General features: G+C 44.3%; 2 protein-coding genes across 4 annotated transcripts in view; both read left to right on the forward strand.

Moving 5' to 3' along the window:
• Positions 1–1090: 1090 nt before the first annotated feature.
• LOC149365313 (protein AATF-like) lies at positions 1091–22117 on the forward strand. The gene is made up of 14 exons (XM_089541906.1): positions 1091–1126; positions 1195–1278; positions 3105–3266; positions 4749–5001; positions 5879–5964; positions 7816–7962; positions 11586–11721; positions 13996–14187; positions 16891–16996; positions 19037–19129; positions 19199–19326; positions 19422–19502; positions 21121–21192; positions 22036–22117. The coding sequence occupies exons 1-14, from the start codon at positions 1105–1107 to the stop codon at positions 22082–22084; spliced, it is 1611 nt and encodes a 536-aa protein (XP_089398032.1). The 5' UTR covers positions 1091–1104; the 3' UTR covers positions 22085–22117.
• Positions 22118–23339: 1222 nt separating this feature from the next.
• Positions 23340–26868, forward strand: part of LOC149365314 (uncharacterized) — a 101540-nt gene continuing 98011 nt past the window's right edge. For all 3 annotated transcript variants that reach the window (XM_089541907.1, XM_089541911.1, XM_089541910.1), the window contains exon 1: positions 23340–23590. The gene's annotated coding sequence lies outside the window, so the exon portion shown is untranslated. The remainder of the gene's footprint in view (positions 23591–26868) is intronic.

Here is a 26868-nt window from a genome sequence, read left to right on the forward strand (position 1 = left end):
TAGCGACATCTGTGTTTCGTTTTGTGGCCTTTCGTGGCTTATGAAAGCTTTATTTTCCGTAAGAGTGGCCTCTTTACGATCGCAACGTGTTACAGAAAAACTTTTGTTGTCCATCTGGCCGAAATTATTTCGGAGCCTGCCACGTACGGTGTCCCCATAACCCATGCGTCAATTCGGGACGTTGAACTCCACATACCACACCACACCACACCACACCACACCACACCACACCATACCATACCATACCATACCATACCATACCATACCATACCATACCATACCATACCGTACCGTGCAATACCATACCATACCATACCATACCATACCATACCATACCATACCATACCATACCATACCATATCATACCATGGCATATGTACCTTTCCCCTCCCCCAAACAAGGAAGGAAGCGAAGTGACTCGGTGGAAAAGCTGCGCGTGAGACACCTGAGCTCTAGCGCTGCTGCATCTCTTCCTGTAACCTCAGACCGGCATGGAGCGCTCCACTTTTGTGCCAGTCGGCTGTACACACTAATAAAAGAAATGCCCAAAACATTTTAGGGCATTTCATTTATTCTGAGACAAATCATGACGGACTCCACATACGGCGTTTCTCCACGCGCCCTTATTCGTCCCCCAAAAGCGGAATGAATTCACAACTTCTCTCGGAATATACCTATGTATACCTATGGAATATACAGCAGAGAATGCCATGCGTGCACTTGTAGATTGATGGAAACAACTCTAGAAGGTCGCTGAATGGCTATGTAGCATACGAGTGTGAACGACCGAGCCTGTAGACACGCTGACGCACAGCTTACTGAGTGTTTTGAAGATGTGCAACCATTTGCAATCAGCTTATCGCGGAGAATTTTTCCTTTCGTCACCTGCTACTTTTCCGAGCCAGCTCTTGGTTTTCGAAACACTTTTTTTTTTACTGCTTAAAGGCTCAACACACCCAAATCATGGGAATCAGCGGCATGATCTGTACTGTATCAGTACTGCTGTACTCATCTGCAGTGTCTGCAGAGTCGCCGTGGCGTCGGTGACAAGTGTAACGATGCCCGAGTTAAACGTGGCAGCCGACGCGCCGTAAACATCTCAAGATGGCGGCGCCCTGCAACATGCGTTAGTTAATCGCGTCAATCGTTCTTTCTGCTGCTGTCTGTCTAACTTGCATGTTTTTGTGAAAACAGGGAACATGTCGCTGCTGAAAAACCTTGACGATCTGGTGAACACAGCACCAGCACTTGTCGACCCAGAGGATGACATCCATGAGGGTGAGAACGTTTTGCGATCGGTTGCATGCTGCTCAGTTGTGTCGCATCGTGGATTCGAGGGCCCACGAGATAAATTGTTGCACTTTAGAAGGTGGAGTAGGAACGCGATATAGAATGAAAGGAAAATACAAAATATATGCATTTCGCTTCCGTGGATTCGCCAGCTGCTGACGATTGTGTAAACGTCAGCGAGCAGCGCTCATCTCTACTACCTACGCTGTCATAACGAAATCCGTGCAAGAAATCGAAGAGCTGTTTCCGCATAGGATTGCACACGTACTGCCGCAATACCATTTTTGATTGCGGCCAAGGCAGCATCCTCTTCTCGCACTGACCCTGCTCAGAAGCGATGGTGTCCTAACGATTTCGCACCATCAACACTTGCCTCTGCAGGTGCAAGCGAGAGCTTTTTACGGAAAGATGACATACATTCGTTTTATTTTAGCTCGGGCAGACGTGATTGCTGCTCCCGGCCCAGACTATCGACAGCTGTCCGTCTGTAACTTCTGTTTCCGTGGTTGCCGAGGAGGTGCACTGCTTTCAGGGCATCTCTACAGATACCGGGCATGTTCTGAACGATTCTGTGCCTCCAGCAGTGTAGTGGGCTCAGTTATCTGCAAGGTGGCGCGGGTCTACCTTGGCACTGCGCTACGGAGTAGTCCAAGGCAGTGCCACTGAGAAATTGATTTTTTGTTTCTCTGACCGGAAAGTTTAATTAGCGTGAAGAGTTTTGTAACTTTTGAATACTCGTTTTTGGCATAGTTATGCACAAAACATGCATTCTAGATCTTTATTTCATTTTCTGACAGGATATGTTCAATACTTTTGTAACTGTCTGTGCAAGTCTCTCAAATTTTGTTAATCGGAGATTTTCTTTCGTAAACAACATATATTGTTTTCTTCTTTGTATCATTGAAGAGAGAATTCTGTTATCTACATGACGATGTGCTGTAGTGAAAAAAAATTTATTGGGCAAAAAAAATTTATGCACATCAATTGCATGTTTCCATGTAATAAGGAAAGAGTTAACTCAGCTTTATATACTGACTATTGTGTCGCTCGGAGAAAATTGAAACAACAAATTTCCTTAGCCTAACCTATCACTTGTGCTGGTTAAAATTTCGCACAGAGGTGGCATTGGCATTGTTTTAAACTAGTTTGGGGGAGGTACTTGCCTAATTCACTGAGAATTAATAAATATCTCCATTGTCTGCAGCAACGGCAAACCAAAAGCCATCATGCGCCTTCCGGACACACTAATGCCGTACCGTGCAGGGAGGCTGTGGAGAAACACAAGGTGGGGAGAAGGGGGAAGTCATGTGAAAACAATGTTTTCTGCACCCAGTATTGATTACGTATAAGAGAAAGCACTTTCAAAGCAAACCGTACAACCTCTTTCTGCCCCTTGTGTTTCTCAGCAGCCTCTGTGGTGGGGCACTCGTTCCTCGGATGGGCTCAAGATAGTGCAGTCAGCACCACTGCTGCAAAAGCTTGCTGTTTCGGTCCGCTGTCACTGCAGGCAATAGGAGATTTTTGACAAAATCTGACCGAACCAGGCGAGTACTTCGCCAGAACCTAATTTAAAACAAAACTGACTGCCAAATGCCATCTCTGTGCGAAATTTCAGCCTGAACAAGCAAGTAGTTAGGCTGACAGAATTTTTTTCGATTTTCTTTGAGCGATGCAACAGTCAGTACAAATGTAGCAGTAAGGGAAAAACCATTGTATACTTGCGTATCCAAGCCACGTTCATTAGCTACCTAAATTTTGACATCCAGTGTTTGTTTTCTACAAATGAGTGCCTACGTCTCGAATTTAACCTGCAGACACAAAAGCAAGACTTGTAGACAAATGTGCCGCCGACTACGACGATGCCACAGTCCCTAGGCCTAAACCCCAGCGACAGCCACAGGTCATCTCGGGGGATCGCTACGCTGGAAAAAAGGTGTCCAGGAAAGACCTGGACGAAGACAGATTCGATACTTACGGTAAGCCGTGGAAGCGTTGCACAAACCTTTACGCAGCTGGAGTGCCTTGGCCTGCTACCCTGGCTGCTTCTGTCTCCGCACAGAGCTTTTGTTTACATCTCTGAAGCCATTGACAATATGCTCATAATAAGGCATGTGCTTTATCTTGCATTGCAGTTTCATGAAATGCCTTATGAGGTAATTAAGCCATAGTTTTATACTAATTCTGAATATGTCATAGGTTTTCTGAATGTCACACAGAAAATAATGCACTGTCCTTTTAAAATTTGATCACAGATCGAGCTGTTACTCGGTTTGGACGAAACTTAGCGAAATTCATGAGATGATGCATAAAGAGATGCAGAAATCCAGTGCAGTGGCATCGATGGAAGTTTCAAACTTTAGTATTTTCACTATGTTTACTTTTGTGTTCATATTGGTTAACCCATTCGCTTTTGCGGTCCATCCGCGACTGCATAGCACAACCTGGGTTGCTGGAAAGAATTAGCTATAACTCGGGCTGGAAAGGTTACATGTGATAAATTCTAATTTTATACAGATGTCAAGGCAATAGCAAATTTGGAGCAAAAAATTTTTCTTGTTTATGAAAAATGTTGAAGGATTCAGGTGAGTAAAGTGCAAAGTGGCACTTGTCACACTCTGTACAGATTTTGCTGTTTTTTCCTGGGCTTTTAACATGAAAGAATTGCATGATATTTTCTGCTAAGGCATCATTCGGAGGTAGTATCTGGGGATCAAAATGGAGTCATTAACAAGCTTCTAGACTCATTTTGGGATGGAGCTACATACCAGGGCAACACAGCCATGTGAAGGATCTTTTCTTACAGACAAAGTTTTGTCTCGATGTAGCATGCAAGATTTTGTCTCAGTGTAGCATATTCTTTTTCATTTGCTTTTGGTAGAGTATGTAGCTGACATAAATAGCCAAATACATCACACTTACAAATATTTGCACGGTTTTGGATTTCCAAGCAGGGGCTCAAGCTATGTCTGAAGTGCCAGGCTCAAGAGTCCAAGTAACAATTCTCACCTTGCGGATCAAGTCACACTAACTTCTTACTATCACATAAAAGTTTAGGGTATTTGCAGTTTGCATACCAGAAGGTGATTCTTGAATTTTAATACCCCAGAAACTTCAGCCTTCCGGCAGCGCCAAGGTTGTGTTCAACAGAAGCAGTGAGCAAAGAACTTTTTCACATAATATTTTTTTGACACTAGTCAGCAACTAGTGTCATCCGGCATGAAAACTACCATAAAAAAATTAGCAGCTAAGAATGGGGCTCCATTTTTTTAAGTATATTTGAAGCAAGAACAGCGAATCGGCGTCTTTGGAAGTGAATGGGTTATGCACAGACTGAACCAACAGTTTGTTTGCTGTCCATATACTTTAAAACATCTTGGCTACTTCTCTTTAGCCCTCTGGTCTCATTTTCTTGGTGTTTTACCTCACCTCATCTAATATATTTTTGTGTCCCCGATCAGATGAGGAAGAGGACTTGCATGCCGATGGGGATGCTGACAGCGTATCAGATTTGGGAAGTGATGCCAGCAACGACCAGCCAGGTGAACAAGATGGTGACGATGATGAAGCGTCTTCAGTTGGAGCGAGTGTTGATCAAGAGCAGGGAGATGAAGAGGAGGAAGCTGATGAGGATGAAGATGAAGGTGAAGATGGCGAGGATGAAGACATGGAGGATGCTGGTCTTGGCGCTACGACAACCTCTAATCTGAAAAGGTCAGAGTGAAAACAGCTTCATTTTGTGGATGCAGTTGTAAAGCTATGTCATCATTGTGAGGACATGGGACCAGATTACTAGTTTCAGGCCTTTTTTTCTCTTTTTTACCTTGTAAGCCAAGGTAAAAAACAAGAAGTGTTCTATTTAGAAATTTTTAGCCTTCTCAGGCTAATGTGGAGAAAGAGAATTCATTGGAAATGAATGAATAAGCCCTCTCCCTCCCCGGCTGCCCCCTTCTCTTTTGGAATGAGTAAAGTTGTCAGTCAATTCATGTATTCAAAAGAGGATGGACTGTGCTTGCATGGGGGAAGGAAGGTGGTAAAGGACTAAGAAGGGTTATTCTTGGCGGCTTGTACAGACTACATAAAGAGGTAGAAGAGGTAGTGGAAGAAACTAACACAGAATTTCTCATTGGGCCATCCATAGCTGAGAGTGCACTTTTTGGATGAGAAACTTGAGGAGAAAGAAATTACCTTGGCCGGAAAGCAGTGCAACACTAAAGTGTGATTTCTAGTCCAGCTTACTTTATTCTCGAGTGAAAATGTTTAACTGGCTTGCAAATGCCTCAGTGGCTTTATTCCAGGTTGAAGCTGTGGATTTCATTTCAGAGCAGTTGAAACCGGCTACTTCCAATTTAGTATTTCATCAATAACCAAATCACTTGAAGTAAATGATCTCCAAAAATTGTGTTTTTACTTCCTCTGTAAGCAGCCTATAAGCCAGGTAAAAATGCCAGCACTACAGTGTAAGGTTGCAGTGGGTAACACTGCATTTTCTTTTCTTTTTGAGAAATCGCTATCAAAAGTGCACATGCAAGGACATCTTGTTTACAGCCGTCGCTGTGTCTGACAGGAGGCCTTCAAACTTATTTTTCAGCTCCGACATGGACGGGGTGAACAAATTTTCAAGCTTCAACGTCGCAGCTGAGGTTAAGAAAGGAAAAGCTGTTCGTTCCCAACTGCGTGAGTTTTAGCATTGATGTTTTATGCGAATAATGCTGCAAGGCATGCCTACATTGCAGTGCAAGTTAGCAGTCGCCAAAACCAAGGATCACTGGCGAACATTTCGATATTATAGTAATTTTATTTGTGGTGTTGTTCAGGGTGAAGTTGATAGTGTGATTATTTTATCACTAAAAGGTAATTGATTAGAAAGTGTTCAGATCCCACCGGTGGGATCTGAATCCACAACCTCCAAATTTCACGTCTGGTGCTCTACCAACTGAGCTATGGCAGCTGTCCAGTCTTATATTTTGGGGGTGTTTATGTTGCGTGTAACCTAACCTTGAGAGTGTTCACCAGTCCCACCCTCGTCCATCCATAACGTCGGACATAGTTCTCCCTGTATTACCACGAGTGTCAAATGGTATGTGATTGAATAGGGAGGATGGAAGCTGTATGAGAACTTTCTTATGCTACCTACGGCATCAAGACGTCCGCCGCTGTGGACAAGCACTCTCAAGGTTAGGTTCCACACAACATAACTTCTCCCGAAAGTATAACATAGGACAGCCGTTGCCGTAACTCAGTTGGTAGAGTACCAAATGCAAAATTCGCAGGTCGCGGGTTCTGATTCCATGTGTGGCATGTGGTCATTTTTCTTTGTACTTTGTAATCAATTATATTTCAGTGATAAAATAATTAAGCTATTAATTTCCCATTGATCGACAAGTAAAAAAGAAATCTAATCCCCTATGCTTCTTGGTTTCAGTAACTGTTGAATTCCTTCATATGTGTGTCATAGTGAGCTCCTCAGTTCTTCTCCCTACGCTGCAGTATGTCATTTGACTCTTAAGCGAACCTTTGTAACAGGTGCATTGATTACTTTTATCATAGCTGGGTAACTGCTGTTAAATTTATTTACTGCATTGACCAGCATAACAGATGCATGCCGTATTTGATTGTCAGATATAAATTTTAGCCAATGCGTTACCCTGCTTAATAAAGACACCTCCAATATTTTAAAGAATATTTTGGGTGGAAGAAAGAGGTGTTCATTATGCCTGCAAATGCAGTACTTATTTGCTTTCTGGGCCTTACAGTAGAGTGACGTACAGTATAATTAGAAAGTCCTATTTTATTTTATTTATTTTATTTATTAGTTACCTGCATCGCCCCGCAGGGCATTACTGCAGGGGGGTACAGACTTCATTATAGGTATAAAACAATTATTGCAGTGCATGGAAAAATGCTTCATTAGATGATACATACAATGCTCGATGACAAACTGTTCCAGTCCCGAACAGTTCTAACAAAAAAAAGAATAATGCAAGACGTCACCCTTGCAAGAAAATTCCCTGACCTTTAAGCAGTGGTCCAGTCGCTTTGATATATAATGAGGTGCCTGGATATATTGCTCGCGGTTTATGCCAGTTTTTGAATAATAAATCTCATGGAAAAATTTCAATCTGATGTACCTTCTGCGGTCCTTCAACTCTTGCCAGTTAAGTTTTCGTTTGCTTTCCGTCATACTAACTTGCCGATTATAATTACCAAGAACAATTCTAACAGCCCTATTCTGAATTTTCTCTAATTTTTGTAAAACTTGTAAAACTTGTAAAACTACTTATAATTCACAGTTAAAAGGTGCTTACACAGAAAAAATCAAGCTGCAAATGTGTGTGTGAAATACAGCACTGTTATTCACCGATGTTCGAAGTGTGCAAGGCGATTCCACCCATCGCGAGTTCTTGCTTAATCTGGCTTTTTCCTCTGATGTTAGGAGTTCACGTCTGTCTTGTAGCACTGTGTATAGTGACTTTGCTGTTGAAAGAAATGAACCGTGTGGCTGTTTTGGGCCTTATTTATGTGCAGTGATCTGGGACAGCATTCTGGAGCTCAGGATCCAACTCCAGAAGCTGCTGGTGTTGGCCAACCAGTTTCCAAAGCCTGCGAACTATTCCGCCTTCCGAGCAGCTGCCCTGGAGCAGGACAAGAAGAATGCCAACCTCATGGGACAAGGTAGGTGCTGATGGCCCACCTGTTCTACGTTTCTTTGTCTCCTCTTTGTTTTCGCTAACCGGTGGCCACCTTTCTTGGTGTTTCTTTTCCCCAATTTGTTCTTTTGGCCTTCTGCGTACTACTTGTACTTGCGGCCTGTCGTGCTACGTCACCTGGCAGCTCCAAAGAAACGACGTAGCTCGCTGGCTCCAGTATTAAAGGGACAGTGAGGAGAGCTCTATTAATATTTTTTTTAAAGCAGAATCCGACAGTTGGGCATTTCATGGCTTTGTTGCCACTTGGCCGGCAGTGAAAGATGCATTTATTTCTAAGAAATTTGGATTCGAAGTTGAAAAAGTTTTTCCCGCCACTCTGATTCAAACTTGGGATTCTCTTATGGCTACACAGGACAAAGTGACGTTAAACATGATGTGCACATGACGTAACGCAGACTCCGTGATTTCTGGTGCCCAGCAGTGCGGCCTAGCAGAAGCCGAAAAGAAAGCTACCGCAGGCCTCATGTTGAAGGCATCTATCGGCTATTGCGGCCGTCGCTACCGTCGCTTCGTTTACGTTTGCAGCGGCGTTTTGCCAGCATTACGATGAATCCCGCTCTCGAAGTCATCAACGAAGTTCTCGCAAATAGACAGCTTTAGCATACCGTGTACCTTGTTACCGTTAGCGGAATACCGGGAGCCCGCCTACCGCCGGTGAGCAGGTGCTGATTGGTCCTGATGCTGCAGGCGCGCGCGTAGCTGCCGGGTACGTGATGCCATCTGGCGACGTCAAGGAGATTTGCGCATGCATTGGCTGCGCCTCAGTGATTTGTGGCTTCTCGTGTTCTAGTGTTGCTAGAACCATTGGCTCTAGCAACACTGTTTTGTCCTATGACGTCATCACGCTTGTACTTGCGAGTTTGGCCTGTGGCGGCGATACCTGTATTTTGGTTCTTGCCCTTTTCTACATTACAAGAGCTTTGTTGTCAGTATGAGTGGCGTTTTTGTAATCAGGAGCTGGTATTCTGTCGATACAAGCCAACTTCAATTTCTCCTTCGTGTCCCTTTAAAGGCGAGGCTCGCCAATAGCACGGAAGTGAAGATATGAATCGCGGGAAGAATTATTGTACTAGGCGTAGCATATTTTAAGTGCAAAATGCCAAGAGGTCAATTTGGTTGGTTTGGAGGCATGAGCTTTTAAAACGAAGAGTATATGCCACTGCACTGATATGTAGGCTTCTATTTACTCTACAGATCTCAAATTTATGCTTGATTGTTTTTCACCTAATAGTCAATGAGTCAATGCAGGCCTAAGAAAATGTTTTAAAACATGAAATACCCGCTGTTAATTTTCCACACATCCACACACTGTTGTTCAGAAGGCTTCTTGATACTAGTTGGAAAATTATAACACGCTTCTGACGAGTGAAGAATATAAGCACTCAGACAGCCGTGCAATCTTATATACTCTTCTTGTAGGAGGAGGTCACGCAAGAAATTTGGGGTGAAATTAAATGATACAACTGGTCTTTATGCATGTGCTGCAAAGCTCACTGTTTTGAGAAGTGTTATCCACTGTGCTCACTAGCTAGGCAAAGAAACAGACAACAAACAAGCAGAAAAGAAACAAGTCTTAAACGAAGAAAACACCACTAGGTACAGCACACGCTTGAAGAAGCTGTAAAGTTCGCTTTTGCACATTTGTGTACATACAAAGCACTTGAAAGGATTAAGAATGGGTGGTAAGGTTTAAATTAGTGGTTGCAGTTTTCCTTGTAAATACAGTTCCTGAAGGCCCTGTAAATGCCAAGTGTTTATGGTGCACTTGATGGTACATGCCAAAGAGAGCCAGCCTTCTAATGCAGAAGTGCACTCTTGGTCTCTTAAAAGTCTGCAAATACAAGCATCTGTTGCTGATCACATTGACTCGTTGGTGACGCATTAAATAAGAGATCAGGTGGTGATGTATTTGTGGTAGGTGCCTGTTAAGTTTTATAGAGTTATTTATTACAAGTTAATTTATGAAATTTATTGCATTATAAAAATTAGTTCTATTATTATTTTTTAAGTTTTTATGAATTATTTATTACTTACTAGGTACCTGCATTGCCCTTGCAGGAATCAGAGAGGGCAGTGTGGTTATACAGTGATTAAAAAAAATTTTGTAACATAGATTTCAGACACCCAAAGTGAGATACAAAGCATAAACAGATTGCATTTGAGCCATTTATATGATAGCAGATGGTGGAACACTTTGAACAAAAAAGGAATAATGAAAATGATTGAGACAGCTGTACTTAAATACGACAGATGTATTTGATTGTTTGACTCTTTCTTGCTCATGAAAGCTCTGTCTTCAGTGAAAGAAGTGTCTGCCATTAGAAAGCAGTAACCTATTAATACAGGCTAACTTCAATTTCCCCTCGATGACCCTTTAGACGTGAGCACTGTGGGCTGCATGGCTCTCTATAGCATAAACTGCATTTGTAGCCGCATTGGCAATGGAATAGTTTATCCACATTATCCAAGTGATCTGTGAAGAATAGGAAGAACAAGGTGAAGAAGTAGTAGGTCGCCTCGATGTAGCACAGGGTATTCTGAGGGCCACTGGTGGGATTACATTCTGGCATCAGTTTCACCTAGCGTTTCATGTGTAGTGAAATCTCGTTGATATGTTCCTGGTTCATGCATTTTCCCAAGCCATGTGCTAAAAATCGTGGGCAGTAAAAATGGCCCATGAAGAAGCTGCTGTGCTACATACTATTTTCCTTCCTCTTAATAGTACATTCCCGGATAACACGACTTTCCGGATAACACGATTTTCCGGCTACTGCATTTAAAATTTTGATAAATTCTGGCCATATAGTATGATTAGAGATCAGCTGCACATGCACCAACATACAAGTAGGTCGAGCATGTGACATGAAGAGCTGGTGTCGAGCAGTAGTCGCTCGGCACGTTGCTTCTCTGTAGAGCCTAGGGGCAAAGCATCTGAATGTGGCTACAGTGTGCCTGCATACGAGCGGGTCGTCCTCGTGAGAACACAACGTGGAGGGAATTAGCACAGCTGCTTTTTCGGGGTGCCTTAGGGCAAGAGGGCGAAGCATCTGAGAACTGCAGCGATGCTTTTACACAACAGGTGCCTTAAGGGAACGCAGAGCAAAAACGCTGCGACAAAAAGCCACCACCAGGCCTTTCCCGCAGTGCATTGGTGTCAAGGGGCTTAGCATTCGAGAATGCACAACAGACCTCACTAATTTTGGCCAAAATTTGGTGGGCCAGACAAGATGCCAAGTCTATTCCGTGCTGAAGACAGCTCTAATAATAATAATAATAATTTATTAATAATAATAATAATGCGGACTTTCAGCAAGCACTAGAAAAGGAGTTGTTCAGACCTTGTGTCGAGGATTGCTAATCAGGATTATTATGGTGTGAAAATGTCAATAAATGTCTTTGTACATCATTTAAAATTTTTCAAAATTCGACGTTTTCGATTATATGCTTCCCTGGGTAATGCGTTTTTCCCTCGCAGTTTTCATTTACATGTCAATGAGGTTTTACTGCCTGTATATGCGAGTTTCTGTTTTTATTGCTTACTGATTTTCCAACTATTGTAGATGATTCATTGCGTTGTTTATATTCCAGCCAAACAGAGTGTTGAGCTCGTCATGAACCAGCTGCTCAGTCTTCAGGAGAAACTCAGGGACTCGCACCCTGATGTCCGGAATATTTTTTCCCCCGCTGGCAGCAAGCAGAATGGCGTGAGCCAGATTGATTCTGAGTAAGTTTTTTCTGAGTCTGCTGTGGTTTCTAAGTTTGAAGCTTTGATGTGGTGGGATCCTAGAGAACTCTGGCTGTTGATTTCTTTTAATGCGAGCGCATTAAAAGCCTCATCGGGGAGCCGCCGCGGTGGCTCAGTGGTTACGATGTTCGGCTGCTAACCTGAAGGATGCGGGCTCGTTCCCGGCCATGGGAGTCACATTTCAATGGAGGCAAAATTCTAGAGACCCACGCATTGTGTGATGTCAGTGCGCGTTAGAGAACCTGAGGCAGTCAAAATTATCAGGAGTCCTCCACTACGATGCCCTCATCATAGCCCGAGTTGCTTCAGGACGTTAACTTCATGAACCTGAACCTAACTTTATTAAAGAAAAAAAAAATGTGGTGTCGGTCATAAACTTGCCCTTTGTGGCTGGAGGTAATTGACATTACCAGATCAGAGTTGCATCAGTTCTGGTTAAGGCATCAACAGCTTCTGATGCTATTGCATTGCCAACACATAATGCAATTAGGTGTCCCTGTGATTTTTCTTTTCTATTTCTGTTCTGTTTGGCTCATGGCTATCTAAGAAGTGTTATGTCAAGAAAGGCAGTATGAACAAACTTTTTTTTTGGTAATTGTCTTTTGCCGATTGCCTGTTTTTCCGTGGTATTATTTCTTTGGTGAAACATTAAACATGGAATGATTGGAGGAGGGATTTACTGGATTCAGGGAGTGAAACTAATCAAATATAGCCCAACTTGGGAGCAGAACACATATTCTGTTCATCTTTAGGTCTGTCGCAGTTGAGCCAAAAGAGGTTCTTTATGGGACTCTAGTGCACCCGACTGCTACTGCATTCAGGAGAAACTCAAATCTGGTTGGTCAATAGCGCTTAGACACACGGACGGAATGCAAAACACGAAGCCTGTGTCGTCATGTTTTGTGTTTCGTCCGTGTGTCAAAGCGCTGTTGACCAATATGATGCTACTTCAACTAGCCCAACAGCTTGTATTATGCTACTGCTTGCCTGGGACTGCAGAGAGCCAGTTTACATGGCCATGAATACAACACAAGGGGTGAGTTTAAGACCTCACAAAAATGAAAAAATGTGTTGTATTACAGTTATAATACGATCTCAACCTGTTTAAGCCCACTAAACCCTACGGTGCGAAAAGGAAAACGGAAATGGCATGCAAAAATACAGAAGTAACGGATACGTTGGCGCTATTTAAGAAGCAACACTTCAGAAATTCCCGCAACACCATCGAGCGCAGCAAAGCCCATGTGCATTTCAGGTGCTGTCAGGGATGTGCTTTTCGCCCTTCTTTCCATTTCCTACCCCACTCATCTGCTTCAGTGCCTTCTCTTTCTCAATGGTGTGCACTGCCTTCCTTCCACATTCATAGCTTACCTATCCTTCACCTGGCGTTCTGCATGACCCCAGTGTCATCAGGAAGTTGGCTTCTCCTAGGAACTCACGAATGGTGGTGAAGGTAGCTGTAGTAGTATGAATAGCAGCAAAAAAGAAAAAGAAATTGCATTATAGTCATAACTTGGCTCCACATGTAACTGAAGTGCACTCTGAAACAGATGATGATAGGAAAAAAAGCTCTCATTATGTGCGTGTAAATACAATAATTTTTTGGACATCTCCGCCTTGCGTCTTTTCACCTCTTGCTCTGAGATGATGCCTTCATGGCATGGGTGTACCTTATCTATTCGAACTCGAGATGTTCACTCTTAGGCCCACTTCAGGTGCAAGGAAGGGATCTGTGTACAGGCTGCTACCCCCCCTCAGTTTTCTGAGGAGAGGCTGAAATTTTGAAGACGACAAAGCTTTGTTTTGAGTGCGCAGTCGTCATATGCCGTAAAGCACTATGAAGGCACTATATGCCTCAAGTGTTGTCGTCTTGAGTTGCACACAAGTAACCCCCATGCTGTATCTCTGCTTTGCTTGGCGAACAACTGCCTATTGCTTCATGCTTTTGCTGAAAGGAGAGAATCAGTTAGAAGAGAGTTGCGACAGTCTAGACCACTGTCCTGGTTTTTTGGGCTCGGCAATGTTATTTTTATTTGTTTTTTCTCTTGCCCACTCTACTCATTGTCCTGCTTTTTGATTGTGAGGGGAGCCGATGGGCTGTATTTGATTGTGACACTACCAGGTGCTTTTTGATCATGATTATAGATCAGCCTCCCTCGTGCATGAGAAAAAAAAAAAATGACAGGGTCGATCCATCCAAGCAAGAAGTGTGCAGATGAGTTCATTCACTGAACCTTGCCATTTTCTTTGCAGGGACGAGGAAATACCCAGTGACACAGAACCCGAAGAAAGTGATGGTGAAGGCTCTGGAGAAGCAGTGGAAGCTGGCTCCGCCAAGAGGAAGCCTGCAGAACAGATGCACCCCAAAAAATTGGTGAAGTGCCGCAAAATGGATGACTGCATATCTTCAGCTGCCGAGTTTTGGAAATCCTTTGAGCCTTACAGGTATGTGTGGTGTGGGAGTGACTTCGCATGAACATAGGGTGACTGAGTAAATGTATGTATTGGTGAGAAAGACACTGAATGAGAAACATATGGACACAGTGCTGAATAGCAGAAAGAATTTGATGAGGCCACATGTATGCTTAGAAGCATGGGGTCTTGGCAGATAACCCTTCATCAGCCAACCTTTATACAGTGGGTGCAAAGGGATGAAAAAACTGGGAAAGTTGGTATGGACTCATTGTGTACTCATAGCATGAAGTGAGCAAAAATATAAAGACGTAGAAGTTGAATAGCTCTTGTTTTATTTATTGCTTTGGGTTCTTGGCAGACTGATAGTGTGGTTAGGAAGAAAGGAAAGGTGCAGTAACTGCCATTCAGGCTCGGAATCCAAACTGTGCCTTATGGTAAGGGATGAAGGAAGCGGTAATCGACAGCAGAGAGAAAAGGTCGCTGCAGTGTGGGGCACCAGATTAATTTTGGCCACCTGTGGTTTGAAGGAGCAGGGACTGCAATTTGACACTGCGTGAAGCCCTGGCATTGCAAGGAATACTGCTCCTGGTAATGTGGAGGTTACTTCCACTACATACAAGTTATGGCTGGGGTGTAAAAGATTTTTTAAAGTTTAAAATAGTGAGCAGACATGCTGTGCTGAACCTACCAATATCAGCAGCAATGTAACACAGTCTCTTTATCCAGAATTTCATTACATATTGAGCCTGAAAAGCAAGGAACGAGGCTTTTTTGATGCTACCAGTTAGGAAATTGCGAATCAAAATCTAGCCGGAACCAGAGGCCAGATTCTGGAGATTAGCAGATCATGGCTCCACTAATGTGCCTAGGAGCAAGCTACTGGTTTTATTCTGCAGCTTATATTTTGGACAGCTTGGGGCTGTTCTTCTGAATACAGCGAGTGGTGTGCTAACCTGCAAACTCCGCAAAAAAAAATAAAGTAACAGAATCAAAATTTTTGTGTCTGCTCTCTTGTCATGTGCTGACGTTGCAGAGCACATGGATATTTTTTGATGAGAATGACCTTTAGAAGCACAGAAACAGTTAGAATCGCATAAAGGTGTTCTCTTGTGTGACTCACGTTACTGATGCTTTGTTCCTGTAGTCATGTGCCTGTCAGTTGTTGATGTTTTAGTTTGTGTCGCCTGCAAAACTTTCCTACATTTTCCTGTAGTTCAGTCTGTCGCATGGACCTGTGAGCGGTTAAACTGAATGCATCTGCAGTCGCTGACTGATTTTTCGGACTCGGCGGGACCCGAAAAAAGGTCCTGAATAATCGAACAGTCCAAAAAATCTCTGAACTTAAAAAATTAAACTTTTCTGTGAAACACCGGCTTTCAAAATCGCAAAAATTGCCGCTCCCCATGTTCCTCCTGCAAGAGATAATATTAGACTCTATCTGAGTCATAGCTGTGCTTTCCTCATGCCCGCACCCTATCACATCATGGTACCAGATAGTGCGACGCGGCCGCGGTCATGCCGCTAATGAATGCACTCGCTGCGCGAAGCATGAACAGTCAGTTTGCATGGGGCAGTGACATTCGCGAAGACCGAGAGGTAACCCAGGGGAAGACGCGAGTGGAAGCAAGCACCTCCGAATGCAGTTCCCCCCCCCCTCCCCCCATCTACCGCGTTTGCTGCCCCGCACCGCGGGGTGGGTGTGTCGTCCAAGCCGCGGCGGACGTTGCAGCTGTCCCGCTGTACCGTTTTCAATGCGATCGCGCGCCCTTTGTAGGCCATATCGATGGCAATGGAAAGCATCTCATTATCTCGAATGGCAATGATGGAGAACAAATAGCCTATCCAAGCCAGTCCGATTGTGTCCGCCATGGGGGAAGGAAAATTTGGTTTTTTCCTTCCTCCAAGGTGTCCGCCGAGCCGATTCCGTTTAAATCCAAGATGGCGCCCTTAGCGGTGGCAGCAAACGGTTGGTAGTGACTGTGATGCTCGCTCGCATCTATATTAGGCCGAAATAACAAACTTTCGGTTGAAAAATGATCACCACAATGTTGTTGCCGTCTATTTTAGTCCAAAAATTCGAACTTTTAGACTCCACAAAGTCCGAAATATCAGTCGTGAAAATGTACACGTTCCTGAGCTGCGTGACGGTTCCTCAGCAAAGTCCGAAATATCATGCTAGTCCGAAATATCGGTCAGCTACTGTAGTTATTTCCAGTGCTGCATGTGTAGAAAGTAACAATGTGCAGCAATAAACTTGCATGTATTGTCTGCCAGTGGTGCCCATCTTATATTATACATCTAATTCCAAAATCTGATTGCTGAAAATCTTCAGATGAGAGAAAGAAAATGAAAGATCTAGTAAAATTGCTTCCAGGAAGAGCGAACTGTCATGAGATTTAGTGTTCTACTTCTCTCCAAAGTGATAAATAATGCAAATAGTGATGTCCTAGTAGTATCTTTGTATCTTTAATTATAATACAGAGATAGTAACTCTGACAATTAGTAGTCTCTTAGATGTTTGCATCTTTGCTCATGTAATGTATGTTTTGTAAGGGCGATGAATCTTTTTCGTGGAATTTCTTTTTTTACTCGATTTGAAATTTCCAGTAGAGGCTGCCATATTGAGACGAGATCATTTGTTGAGATTTCAGTGTTGAAGTGACATCATACCTGCGTAATATAAAGTAGTGGTTAGTACAAAGCTTTTCCCTGGTTTTATCAACCTTGCTCCAGGAATTCCACCATTGAAAAGTGGTACGAGAGGACTCGCCTTCTGTCAGGAAAGGTTGGCCGTGGCTTTGCTTCGCTCGAGCAATCACCTGTCAAGCAAATTAAACACGTAAGCATTCGCAGCGTTGGGCTACAGTGGCTGACATTACAGTTTGTCTTGGAGGATGTGCCTAGCACTTTTGCCTGTACTACTGTGACACGAACCTTGGTCTCTGCATGTGTACCTTGAAGGGAAGCACAGGGCAAATGAAAGTTAGCCTGTATCAATAGGTTAGTGCAGTCTTACTACTGAGGCACTAAAATCACTGAGGACGGAGCTTTTATAAGTTAGAAAAGGTTAAAGAATGGAATACAGGTGTCACCACCACTGACCGCTTTAGAAATAGCAAGCAAATTGTGGTGACTCAATGCAGTCTCTATGTGAGAATCCCTGAGGCTAGGTGACGTGACCATTCCCTTTAAGGCGGTGATCGCAGAGTCTGTTTCGGTCTTGATGTCGCGATTTCAGATCGAGCAGTGGGAAACATCAGCATAGCTAGAAAAAGCCACAGAATTGATTTTTACAAAGCGCAAAAGTTGAACGGAGTCGGGTCCTCAGTGTCCCTTTAATGAGTGATAAGTGTGGCACGATTCTGTCATTCTTTTTTTTCAGCTTTGAACCTCTCCCTTTCAAAACTTGTTGCTGCGCGCAAAATGTCGTGTATCATCTGCTCTTCATCTTTTATTTTATTTTTGATGCACCTGTAGCATTTTTAAGGTGCTGAGCACATTCTTTGCTCCATTGCGAAACTACTAGTGAAAGTAAATTCGTCCACGTATAAGTGCGGTTCTCGTTGAGTGGCTCCGCCCCGCCATACATCAACGATGCATTGCCTCGAATTCTACGAGTCTAATCATTTGGGTTTTCCCCGTTGTAATCTGTCATTCCCAGGCCCATGCAGCGATGAAGGTAGTGTAGTGCATGTGCGTACAGGACATTGCCTGCTATCTGCGTGCTGCCTGCACGTGGTAGCAGTACCAATGGTAGACTGCCAACTCGGCAGGTGGCACAAACTATGTGAACAGCAGAGCCAGCAAGCCATTCAAATTTCTCAAATCCCTGACATTGGTTCTGAAGTTTCAGTGCTGCCTTTTAGAGCACAGCTCTTATGCGCCTGTTCGTGGTTGAGCCGCATCACCTTCGCCATTGCCGTCAGTGGAACCGAGCACGAGGAGAGCAAGGAGAGCGAGGGTAGCGCGAGTGCACTCCCCTTGAGATCAGTTGTGCTGGTTGTGCCGACCAGTTGGTGCCAGAGCGGTGCACAACGTGTGCACCGTTGTTGTCGTTGCCCATCTCCACTGCTTGTATGGAGTTAGGGTGGCAAGGGGAGGGGAGGTTGTTTTGCAGTGGCACGTGCACCCACGTGCTGCTTCCTCGCAGTTGTGCCACGCTCCGCTCCGTTGGCAGGCAGTGCTGTGAAATGTGCTGCATGCAATAGATTGTCTGCGGCGGCCATGCCACTAACAGCATTGTCTTCCTAATATAAACCATCTGCTTATGAACCAGGCATTGGTGCAGCAGGCTGAACATATCTCCATCCATTTGTCTCACCACAAAGCCACCTTCATGACAATCAAAGACTGGGAGAGGAGTGTTACTTGAAGAAAGGGTGCCTATGGAAAGTAAAGAGTGCTTTATAACTGTACATACATACACATATATCTCCAATTCTTTACCTCAATGTATCGCAGAATCAAAACACCTACAGAGCTCCGCTCAAATTTCGCTGCATTAGGGAGTATCGTAATTGTCCTTAGAATTTTTTATTTTTCTATGCGTCACCACAATCTTCCAGGGGTGGTGTCATGGGAACTGAGAGATGCTCTGTGGTCTCTGCGCTTGCAGTAAGCATGAGTTTTTCAACTGTGAATTAACGGTGCCTTCTTATTCACCACAACCGAATGGAGCGGCCACAGCTGTTTGTTGTATCTGAGATGCATTGCCGTTTCCCTAGTATATATTTTCAATGCAGTACCGTCCTCGTTTGTATTAAGCGGGCGTTCGTTATATCTGCGGCCATTAGAAGTGGGAAAATTTGTCAGTTGTCAGCACACTTGACCACTGAAAGGAAGGAAGGTGTGATTTCCTAACTCGCCTTCCTAATTACAGATACTTATGGATGAAGAACGACTGCTTCGCCGAACGCAAACCAAGCGGTCATCGTACAAGATTCTTGGCGACGAGGAGGTGACGAACAACGAGGTAACGAGAAAGACTGTGGGAGCCACCCACACATGGAAGGGACATTCAGTCACTCGCTTTCATATGCAGGAGCAAAACCAGGGCACAGCAGACATAGATGAAGAGATCTTCGATGATGATGATTTTTACCACCACCTTCTTCGGGAAATCATTGAGCGGAAGACGTCGACCACCGACAACCCTGTTGCTCTCAGCAGGTATTATTTGTGTTGCTCCCACATTTTGTGGATGTGCATTTTATTCAGATAACAAGCGTGAGTGCCTGCATTGTTGGTGTTCTTTGGTGGTGCAGGCAGTGGCTAGAAATCCAGAAACTGCGAAAGAAAGTGAAACGGAAAGTGGATACACGGGCGAGCAAAGGCCGCAAAATTCGGTGAGTAGCTGCGTAATGATAATAACAATAATAGTAATAATAATAACAGTCAGCTCTCTCTAAATCGAGCTCAAAGGGGACCCAAATCTGGTTTGCATTTTTGTAACTGATGTTAGCTCTGCCCTGAGGGGAAAACACGACATTTACAATACCTGGACTCCTTGTTGTCATCTATAACCAACATACAAACATAAAATACAGTTTGCAGTATTTGTTCTAAAACAATCTAATAAACGATGCCAAGGGGGCAATGTAAATTCAGCCTCTGCAAAACAGCTGGAGACAACTTTGCTAACAGTGGCCATGTGTAGCCTGATTAACAGGCCTCTGCGAAACAGCTCATCAACCTAACTTGCTATAAGCAAGGCTGTCGTGACAGGATTGTTTAACCATCTAACTTTTTATTTTGATGACCATTAAAATGTCACTACACAAGCATTTTCGCATTTTTCACATTCCATTAGGGTGTTACATGGCTAGGTATCGAACCCATGCCTTTTCAGTGAGTGACGGAACACGAAAACTGCTGAGCTGCCGTAATAGATAGTGCATGCTTACATAGTTGCATACTAATTGATGGATTAGCATGTGGTCATAAAGACTGTCTGAGGCCTGTGTTCTTTTTTTTTTTCTAATGCGAACACTGGCAACAGCCCTGCAAAATCCGGCATGAGAGCTTGTGCCCTGTAACAGGTGACGTCCATTACACTGCTGTGCCAAAAGCAGAAGGTAGCTTTGCTATAATTATGTGATGCAGGGTACATTTGTTTCGTTCTTGTAACTACAGAAAGAGAGGAACAGCACAAAAATGTAGGACAATTTAAAGAAACAGACAGACAAGCTCTGAACTTACAGGTGACTTTTTTAATCAGAAATGCACGCTTGAATTACCATACTGCCGCACTGACAGGCTCATGTCATTGTTAACAAGAAATAACGAGCACATCTTAATTCAAGCACCGTGAAACTTCCACGGGCTTGTATCTTTGCCCAAAAGACCTATCTCACATTTAATCAGTGCCACAAATGCCTTGTTGAAATGGCAATGTTTTTCTGAATAAAAAACCCAGTTGTAAGTTCAGTGCTTGTCTGTCTCTTTCTTTGCCTTGTCCTTCCTTTTTTGCACTGTTCCTTTGTTTCAGTATGCATTAGCAACTTTCCTACTGCACTATGTTGCTCCTGTAATTAGCTCATAAAATTTGACTAATGACCCTTCACAGTTCGTTGTTGTTTCAGAGCAAGACTAGAATTCTCACAAATACACTGTATTTGTTTCTTTTGCCTTCAAGATAGCCCCCAAATTGCGGAAAATGAGTTCATTGGTCACATTCTTTTTGCATGGGGTTTAATTTGTAATTATTTGGAAGGTGTCAGAGCGTATTCTTCAATTGCTGTCCACTACAGACAATGTGGGTATGCTTTCATTTTGGTGCTGTTTTGGTGCGACTCCTACAACACAGCTCTTCAAGCAAGAAATAGGCAGCACCGCTTCTGTAGCTGCCTTGTTTCCTTGTGGGTGCAGTAGGCATGCCATTAGGTATAGACAGTTTATCAAGAAGTTGCTGCCATTCACTGCACTTGACCTTTCAGTCACATGTTTACTGTTTTCTGCCTTCAGGTACGACATCATTCCGAAGCTGGTCAACTACATGGCTCCCTTAGACAGGGCAACTTACTCTGATGAAGCCAAGTAAGGAAAGAGCACTGTCACTTATATCTCCTTTGCCTGCTGAATTTGTTCGTTGAGAGCAGAAGTCACACATATCGTCTAAGTGTTGTGCGAGGCAATGCTTGCAAATGAGCAAACAAATATGTTGTACATTTTGTGTACATTGGACACAAGTGCCCGTGTGTCTTTCATTGTTTTGTTCCTTGTGTAAATTGGTAAATTGGTTTTTGCACAAAGGAAATGGCACAGTAATTGTCTCCCATCTCGGTGGATGGACTGCCACACATGAGCCACACTGTAAGTGAAGGGAGGAAGGTGGGAATGAAAGAAGAAAAAGGTGCCATAGTGGACGTCTCCAGAATAATTTTTACCACAAGGGGATCTGTAACGTGCACTGACATCGCACAGCACACGGGCGCCCTTGCGTTTCGCCTCCATCGAAACGTGACTGCCGTGGCCGGGTTCGAACCCAAGAACTCAGACTCTTGGGTTCAAACCTGTCCATGTTTCGATAGAGGCGAAACGCAAGGGCGCCCGTGTGCTGTGCGATGTCAGTGCACGTTACAGATCCCCTTGTGGTAAAAATTATTCTGGAGACCTCCACTATGGCACCTCTTTCTTCTTTCATTCCCACCTTCATCCCTTCCCTCATGGGCATATGCAGCTCACCGCTCTTAAAAGCACACAGAAGGCAACCCCATCAATTTTTGTTGTCAGTAAAAATCTCGGCAGCAGCTGAAAGTTTGCGGCTCATGAAAGGCTTAAGAGGGCAAACTTGTTTTGTTATTGGTGCGTAATTCGTTGCGCTGTTAATATAATCCCTGCATTGTTTGATGTTCATTAATGCATTGGTTATTCTTTCAGGACGGAGCTGTTTGGAAGCTTGTTTGGACAAAAGAAGTATGGTGGATAAAGCATGAAGAGCAATAAAAGTGTTGCGGAATCATTGTGCATTGGTCTTTTGTAATTAAAGAGTGAATAGTGCACATTACTGAAGCAACACAAGTGGTGGGACAAAGTAAGGGCAAATATGCGGAAAGGAAAACAAAGCTTATGCTAAATTTTGTGCATGTCTTGTTTAGTCTACATCTTTGTCATTTGCTTGTGCTTCTGCTATTGTTTTTCTATAATGACCCAACAAGCCTGACACTTTGTGCTGATTTGTTCACCTTAGAGTAGGCATAAAAAAATGGCTGTGCTGTCAAAGGATAGACACTAGAGGGAACTGTCAAATGATATCATGTTGTGTTGTGATCACATGAATTACAATAATTTGTCAGTACATTAATGTAGTTAAGCCTGGCCTAGGTTTGCATTTGCAGCAGCATTGAAGTGTACAGACTAAAGCAGTGAAACTTCATCTGTTCTCAAACTGCTTAGTAGAATGCATAGTTGAGATGCTATTTAGCAATGCACTGGAATAGCTTCAACTCTTAATTTGTTGGGAGGCTTGGTTGTAAGAAAAGAAAACGAGGGGTAATTGAAAATTAGTTTTGACGGCAACTTTACTCAGCGTCCACTGCTTCACTTGCCGTGCTGAGCGCGCTTATCTCTGACATATAAGAACTCGGTACATCGGTCTGAAATAAAAGGACACAGCTCGTAATGTTGGTCAGCGTTTTTATGAGGGAGATTCACTTTTTTTTTTTTTTTTTTGCGAACACGCGAGTGTGGCCGAAGCGCCCGTGCGTTGGACATCGTTGCCGTGCAGACCTTGATACGCCCGCGAAGGCATCATTGGGGAAACGTGACGTGAAGCCCACAGCCCTTCTCGGGAGTTCCGAAACGCAGAGTATTTTTTTTCTCCCAGCCACCTTTGCAGCACTGGCAGTCCGGCTAACGACGCGATCACGAAACTGGCGTCTGTCTCACTTATTTTTCCTAGTAATGTGCTGCGCATAGCAACATGAAGCTAGCAAACTGTGCGCCGCACTATATTAAAAACCGTGGCACAGAGATAAAACAACCATAACTTGAATAACTTGACTACTCACGTTGTAAATGTCGCGGGCTACTCACATGTCATTACAAGGTTGCCTCCTCACGTACTGTGGCGGACTAACCATGGACTAACGCCGACGAGTAAACTTAAAAACACCAACAATAAATACATTGATCGCTAATTATGGTAACTGCATTGAAAAACAACTGAATTTAAAAAATGCTAGTTCTCAAAGTTAACTATTGAGCATTCCTTTGCAGGCTGTCTTTTTGTTCTGTTGGTAAGTGTTTAGTTTGGCGCGCGTTGGCTTGGCAAGAAATGACTTGCCTAGCAGACGGCCAATTGCGGCCAGCTGAAAGTTTTTTCTGAAGTTTGTGCGAGCACTTTGTGTTTTTGTGTGAAGACTTTGTCTTTACGCGTGTGTTCCGAGCGCGTAAAAAATGCTGCGAGAGTGAACGTCAACCCTTGCTGCTTAGGGTAAGTAGCCGACGGCGCGTTCTGCCATTGCGCAACGCGAAACTTTCCAGGAGCTCAATGCCCAGTGGCTCAATCATGCCTATGGTCATGCAGCGCATGTACTCAACTTTTCGAGCAACTGAGAGCAGGATATGTACTGCTGCTGTATTGAAGGCGCGAAATTTTCTGCCTTCAGTATGTTTGACGCGAGACCTTCTTGCAGTATAATAAAGCGAAACGCCGTCGCGCACCGTTCTACAGTTTGTTGCTGACTTGTGTTGCGCACCGCTGTGCAGTCTCTTGCTGACTTGTGTTCGTTTTTAAAGATTTTAAGGAATCAAAGCTTGTGTATGTTTTGTATTTCTGTTGCCGAAATGTATTGAGCTTACCGCAGTATGGTATCTAAGCTAGAAGGTCTGCTGCACGAACGCGCGATCGACAAGCGTGTAAGTCGTCCTTTCCTTTTTTTTTGAACGAAGATGCCAAGTAAACTGCAGTGAAATTTTCATGTGAATTTATGTCGCGGTTTAAATTTGTCACTCATAGCCATGGACAACAGAAAATTCTGGGTGTAACTGGCTAACAGCTGCATAAGTTATGTATGTGCATCGATTGAACCAGTTTGTGAGCGGGGCGCTGTGCGATTGGTGGACATAATTAAAACAGTACTAAGATGGCACAAACTTAAAAGGCACACGAAAGGAGAATTAACATTCCAACTGCAGAGAAAAATTATGTTGTCATTTTACTATGTGCCATTTATAATTTACAGTAGCTATGCAGACTTGTCAAAGAATGGCCACGTCACCGTGCTGGCTACCAGAAGCAGCACCAAAACGTGTAAATGTTCCTTGCTGCACAGGTGTCGTCTATCGGATACCACTCAGCGGTGGCAAATTGTTCGTGGGCCAAACAGGCCGGTCTATTAACGACCTGCCTAAAAGAACACATGGCAAGTTTTCGAATTAAAAAAATAAAAGATGCCCAGGCTTAGCTTGGTTAAGCCAATAATGCGTTGCATATTGCGCGGTCTTTTTGCGCGAGGTATTGCTTGGCGGCACTCGATTTTCTCAGCAGCTTTTCCTCCGTGACGTATGGATGGATGGATTCCTAGGAGCGCCCCCTTTGAAACGGGGCGGTGGCAACCGCCACCATGCTCAGCCGTCCTTTTTTTTTGTATTTATATTTTTGTTTTTTGCTTTGTTCTTTTTTCTATTTTCTTTCTTTTCCTCTTTTTTTTTCACGTGGTTTGGTGGCTGCCCGGCCGCGCCCAAGGGCTGAACTGAGTGATTGCGATATTCTACGCATAAAAAGCGCGGCCCTCGGGAACAAAGCACTTCCGCGAATCTCCCACTCCATTGTTGGAACTGCCGCGGTTGCTTTCTTGAACTGTACAAGTCTGTAATCGTAAGAAGCGGCAGAGAACAGCTTGCAAGAGAGATGAGAGCGCCGCTTATTTATGGCTCGGGTGATAAGTGTATGAACGAAACCGCTGTGTCAGTGCTTTAGAAAAAAGAGTCGCTGCTTATATGCAAGAAAGGTTTGGCGGTTCTGGCACGCAGCTAACCTCGTGTCATATCAAGCGGTGCATACGGCATCATTCCTTTGATTGCACGTTGGCAATTTTTTATCTTCTTTTGTTCTGACTTTGGTGATTACGTTGTGCAAGTCGGTGCTGTCTGGTACTGCGCGGGTAGGTTGTTCACCGAAAAAATTTCTGGCTAAACTGAGTTGCGATTAGCGCTTGTTCTGTCCACTTCCGTAGTCCATGTATTCGCCAGCGCCTTCAAAATTTCGTATGATCTACCAGCTACCCCAGCAGACAACTTTGTTAAGCCAGCGATAACACAGCTTGGATAAGGCAAACAATTGCACAAACGCAATAGACCGGCTGTAGTCCTCGAGAATTCCATAATGCAATAGACATCTTCGGATATTATCGTTCCCAGACCCCTTCATTTCCATTAGTAGGCTGCGGGCCGTCCTTTCCAAATAATTTGCTGGACTGCGTACTAAGACACCATACATATGAGCAAACGAAAAAAAAAAAAAGCCGCACACGATCAGTGCGATTGATGCGGCGGTGTATACCTTTGCGTTAGAGCCCGCCTGGCGTTTGCATCTCTTGTGCTGATCTTCAGCTGCTATACGACCCATTGGCGCCTTCGAATTTGCCTTCACCATGGGCTTTTGGTATGGGGAGGCTTCTGGGGGTGTCTAGGTGAGTGGTGTATGGAACCTTTTCGAGTTTGGATGGCGGTTTGGAGAGGGGGGTTTGGTAGTGGGTTGTGGTCGGCGCCCGTTGGTGGGAGATGTACTTTTCCAGTAGGTGCGCGGATGTGGACCTGCGAAGGAGTCCACAGGGCCAGGAGGGTGCCCGGAAAGTGGAGGCCTTACACAGACATTAGCGGGGGCAGCCCGTGACGCTCTTGGTGTTCGCTTTCCTCTTCTCTACCCCTTCTTCCTTCTCTGTGATTGGCCGCCAAGTATCCCCCTGTCCACCCTCCTTCCACCTTTCGACTTCTCTGGCCGCCGCGTTTCCTCCTCTCTGCGTGACTCCCACCGAGTCTGATTGGCCACTCTCCTACCCGTTCTCCCACCTCCTTTCCACATTGCGCTCAGAAGCATCGCCCAGCACCAGGCGGCAGATTTTGCGAGATAACAGTAGACATGGCCAAAGCCTCCTCTCGTTGACATGGCAGTAGTTATGCTAGCGCATTAAAAAAAAAATGGCCTGGCTTAGCTTATGGTTAAGCCTAGGATGCGAAGCATAGTTTTGCGGTCTGGCGAGCCGACCTCTCCCTGGCCGAAATCTCGCTGCTCAACTGACTCAACGAGTGCGTCGCCTTTTGCGTGACGTCAGTATCTCCTAGCGGTAGAAGCGGGAGTTTTAGCCGGCGGAGGCTGCGCGTCCGCAAGCGAGCGCACGAGGCCCCAGCTTTCACAGCTGTTGTGACGTCATATCACGTGGTGCGCCGATGAAGGTCAAGTGGTAGCTACGCGGCCGTGCGCGGCGCAGCAAGGAAGAGCTCGGTTGTGCGAGTAATATGCTTCGCATAAAAAGTAGCCGTGCGTTTAGTACAATGAAAATTCGAACTGCAGTGATAGCTTGGGTGGTACGAGAGGCTGTCTGGTTATATCTGGGATATCTTTTGCGTATATGCGGCTTCACTCGCGTTGTTGCGAGGTACGGGCTGTGGACTCTGTGAAGGCTGGGAATTGGGTCTTTATTAAGAAAATGTGACCCAAAAGAAAAGAGGGCCCCAGGCCCTTGGAAGGTACAGCCTGGCTCCCCGAGC

This window comes from Amblyomma mixtum, chromosome 1 (assembly GCF_055824585.1).
Source record: "Amblyomma mixtum isolate Tamu chromosome 1, ASM5582458v1, whole genome shotgun sequence".
Taxonomy (NCBI): Eukaryota; Metazoa; Arthropoda; class Arachnida; order Ixodida; family Ixodidae; genus Amblyomma; species Amblyomma mixtum.

Excerpts from the sequence above, each read along its gene's own strand:
- LOC149365313 (XM_089541906.1), top strand. The coding sequence starts at position 1,105 with ATGGCGGCGCCCTGCAACATGC. Across the intron at positions 16,997-19,036 it reads CTGTCAAGCAAATTAAACAC|ATACTTATGGATGAAGAACG; the intron begins GTAAGCATTCGC and ends TCCTAATTACAG. Across the intron at positions 19,327-19,421 it reads AACCCTGTTGCTCTCAGCAG|GCAGTGGCTAGAAATCCAGA; the intron begins GTATTATTTGTG and ends TTGGTGGTGCAG.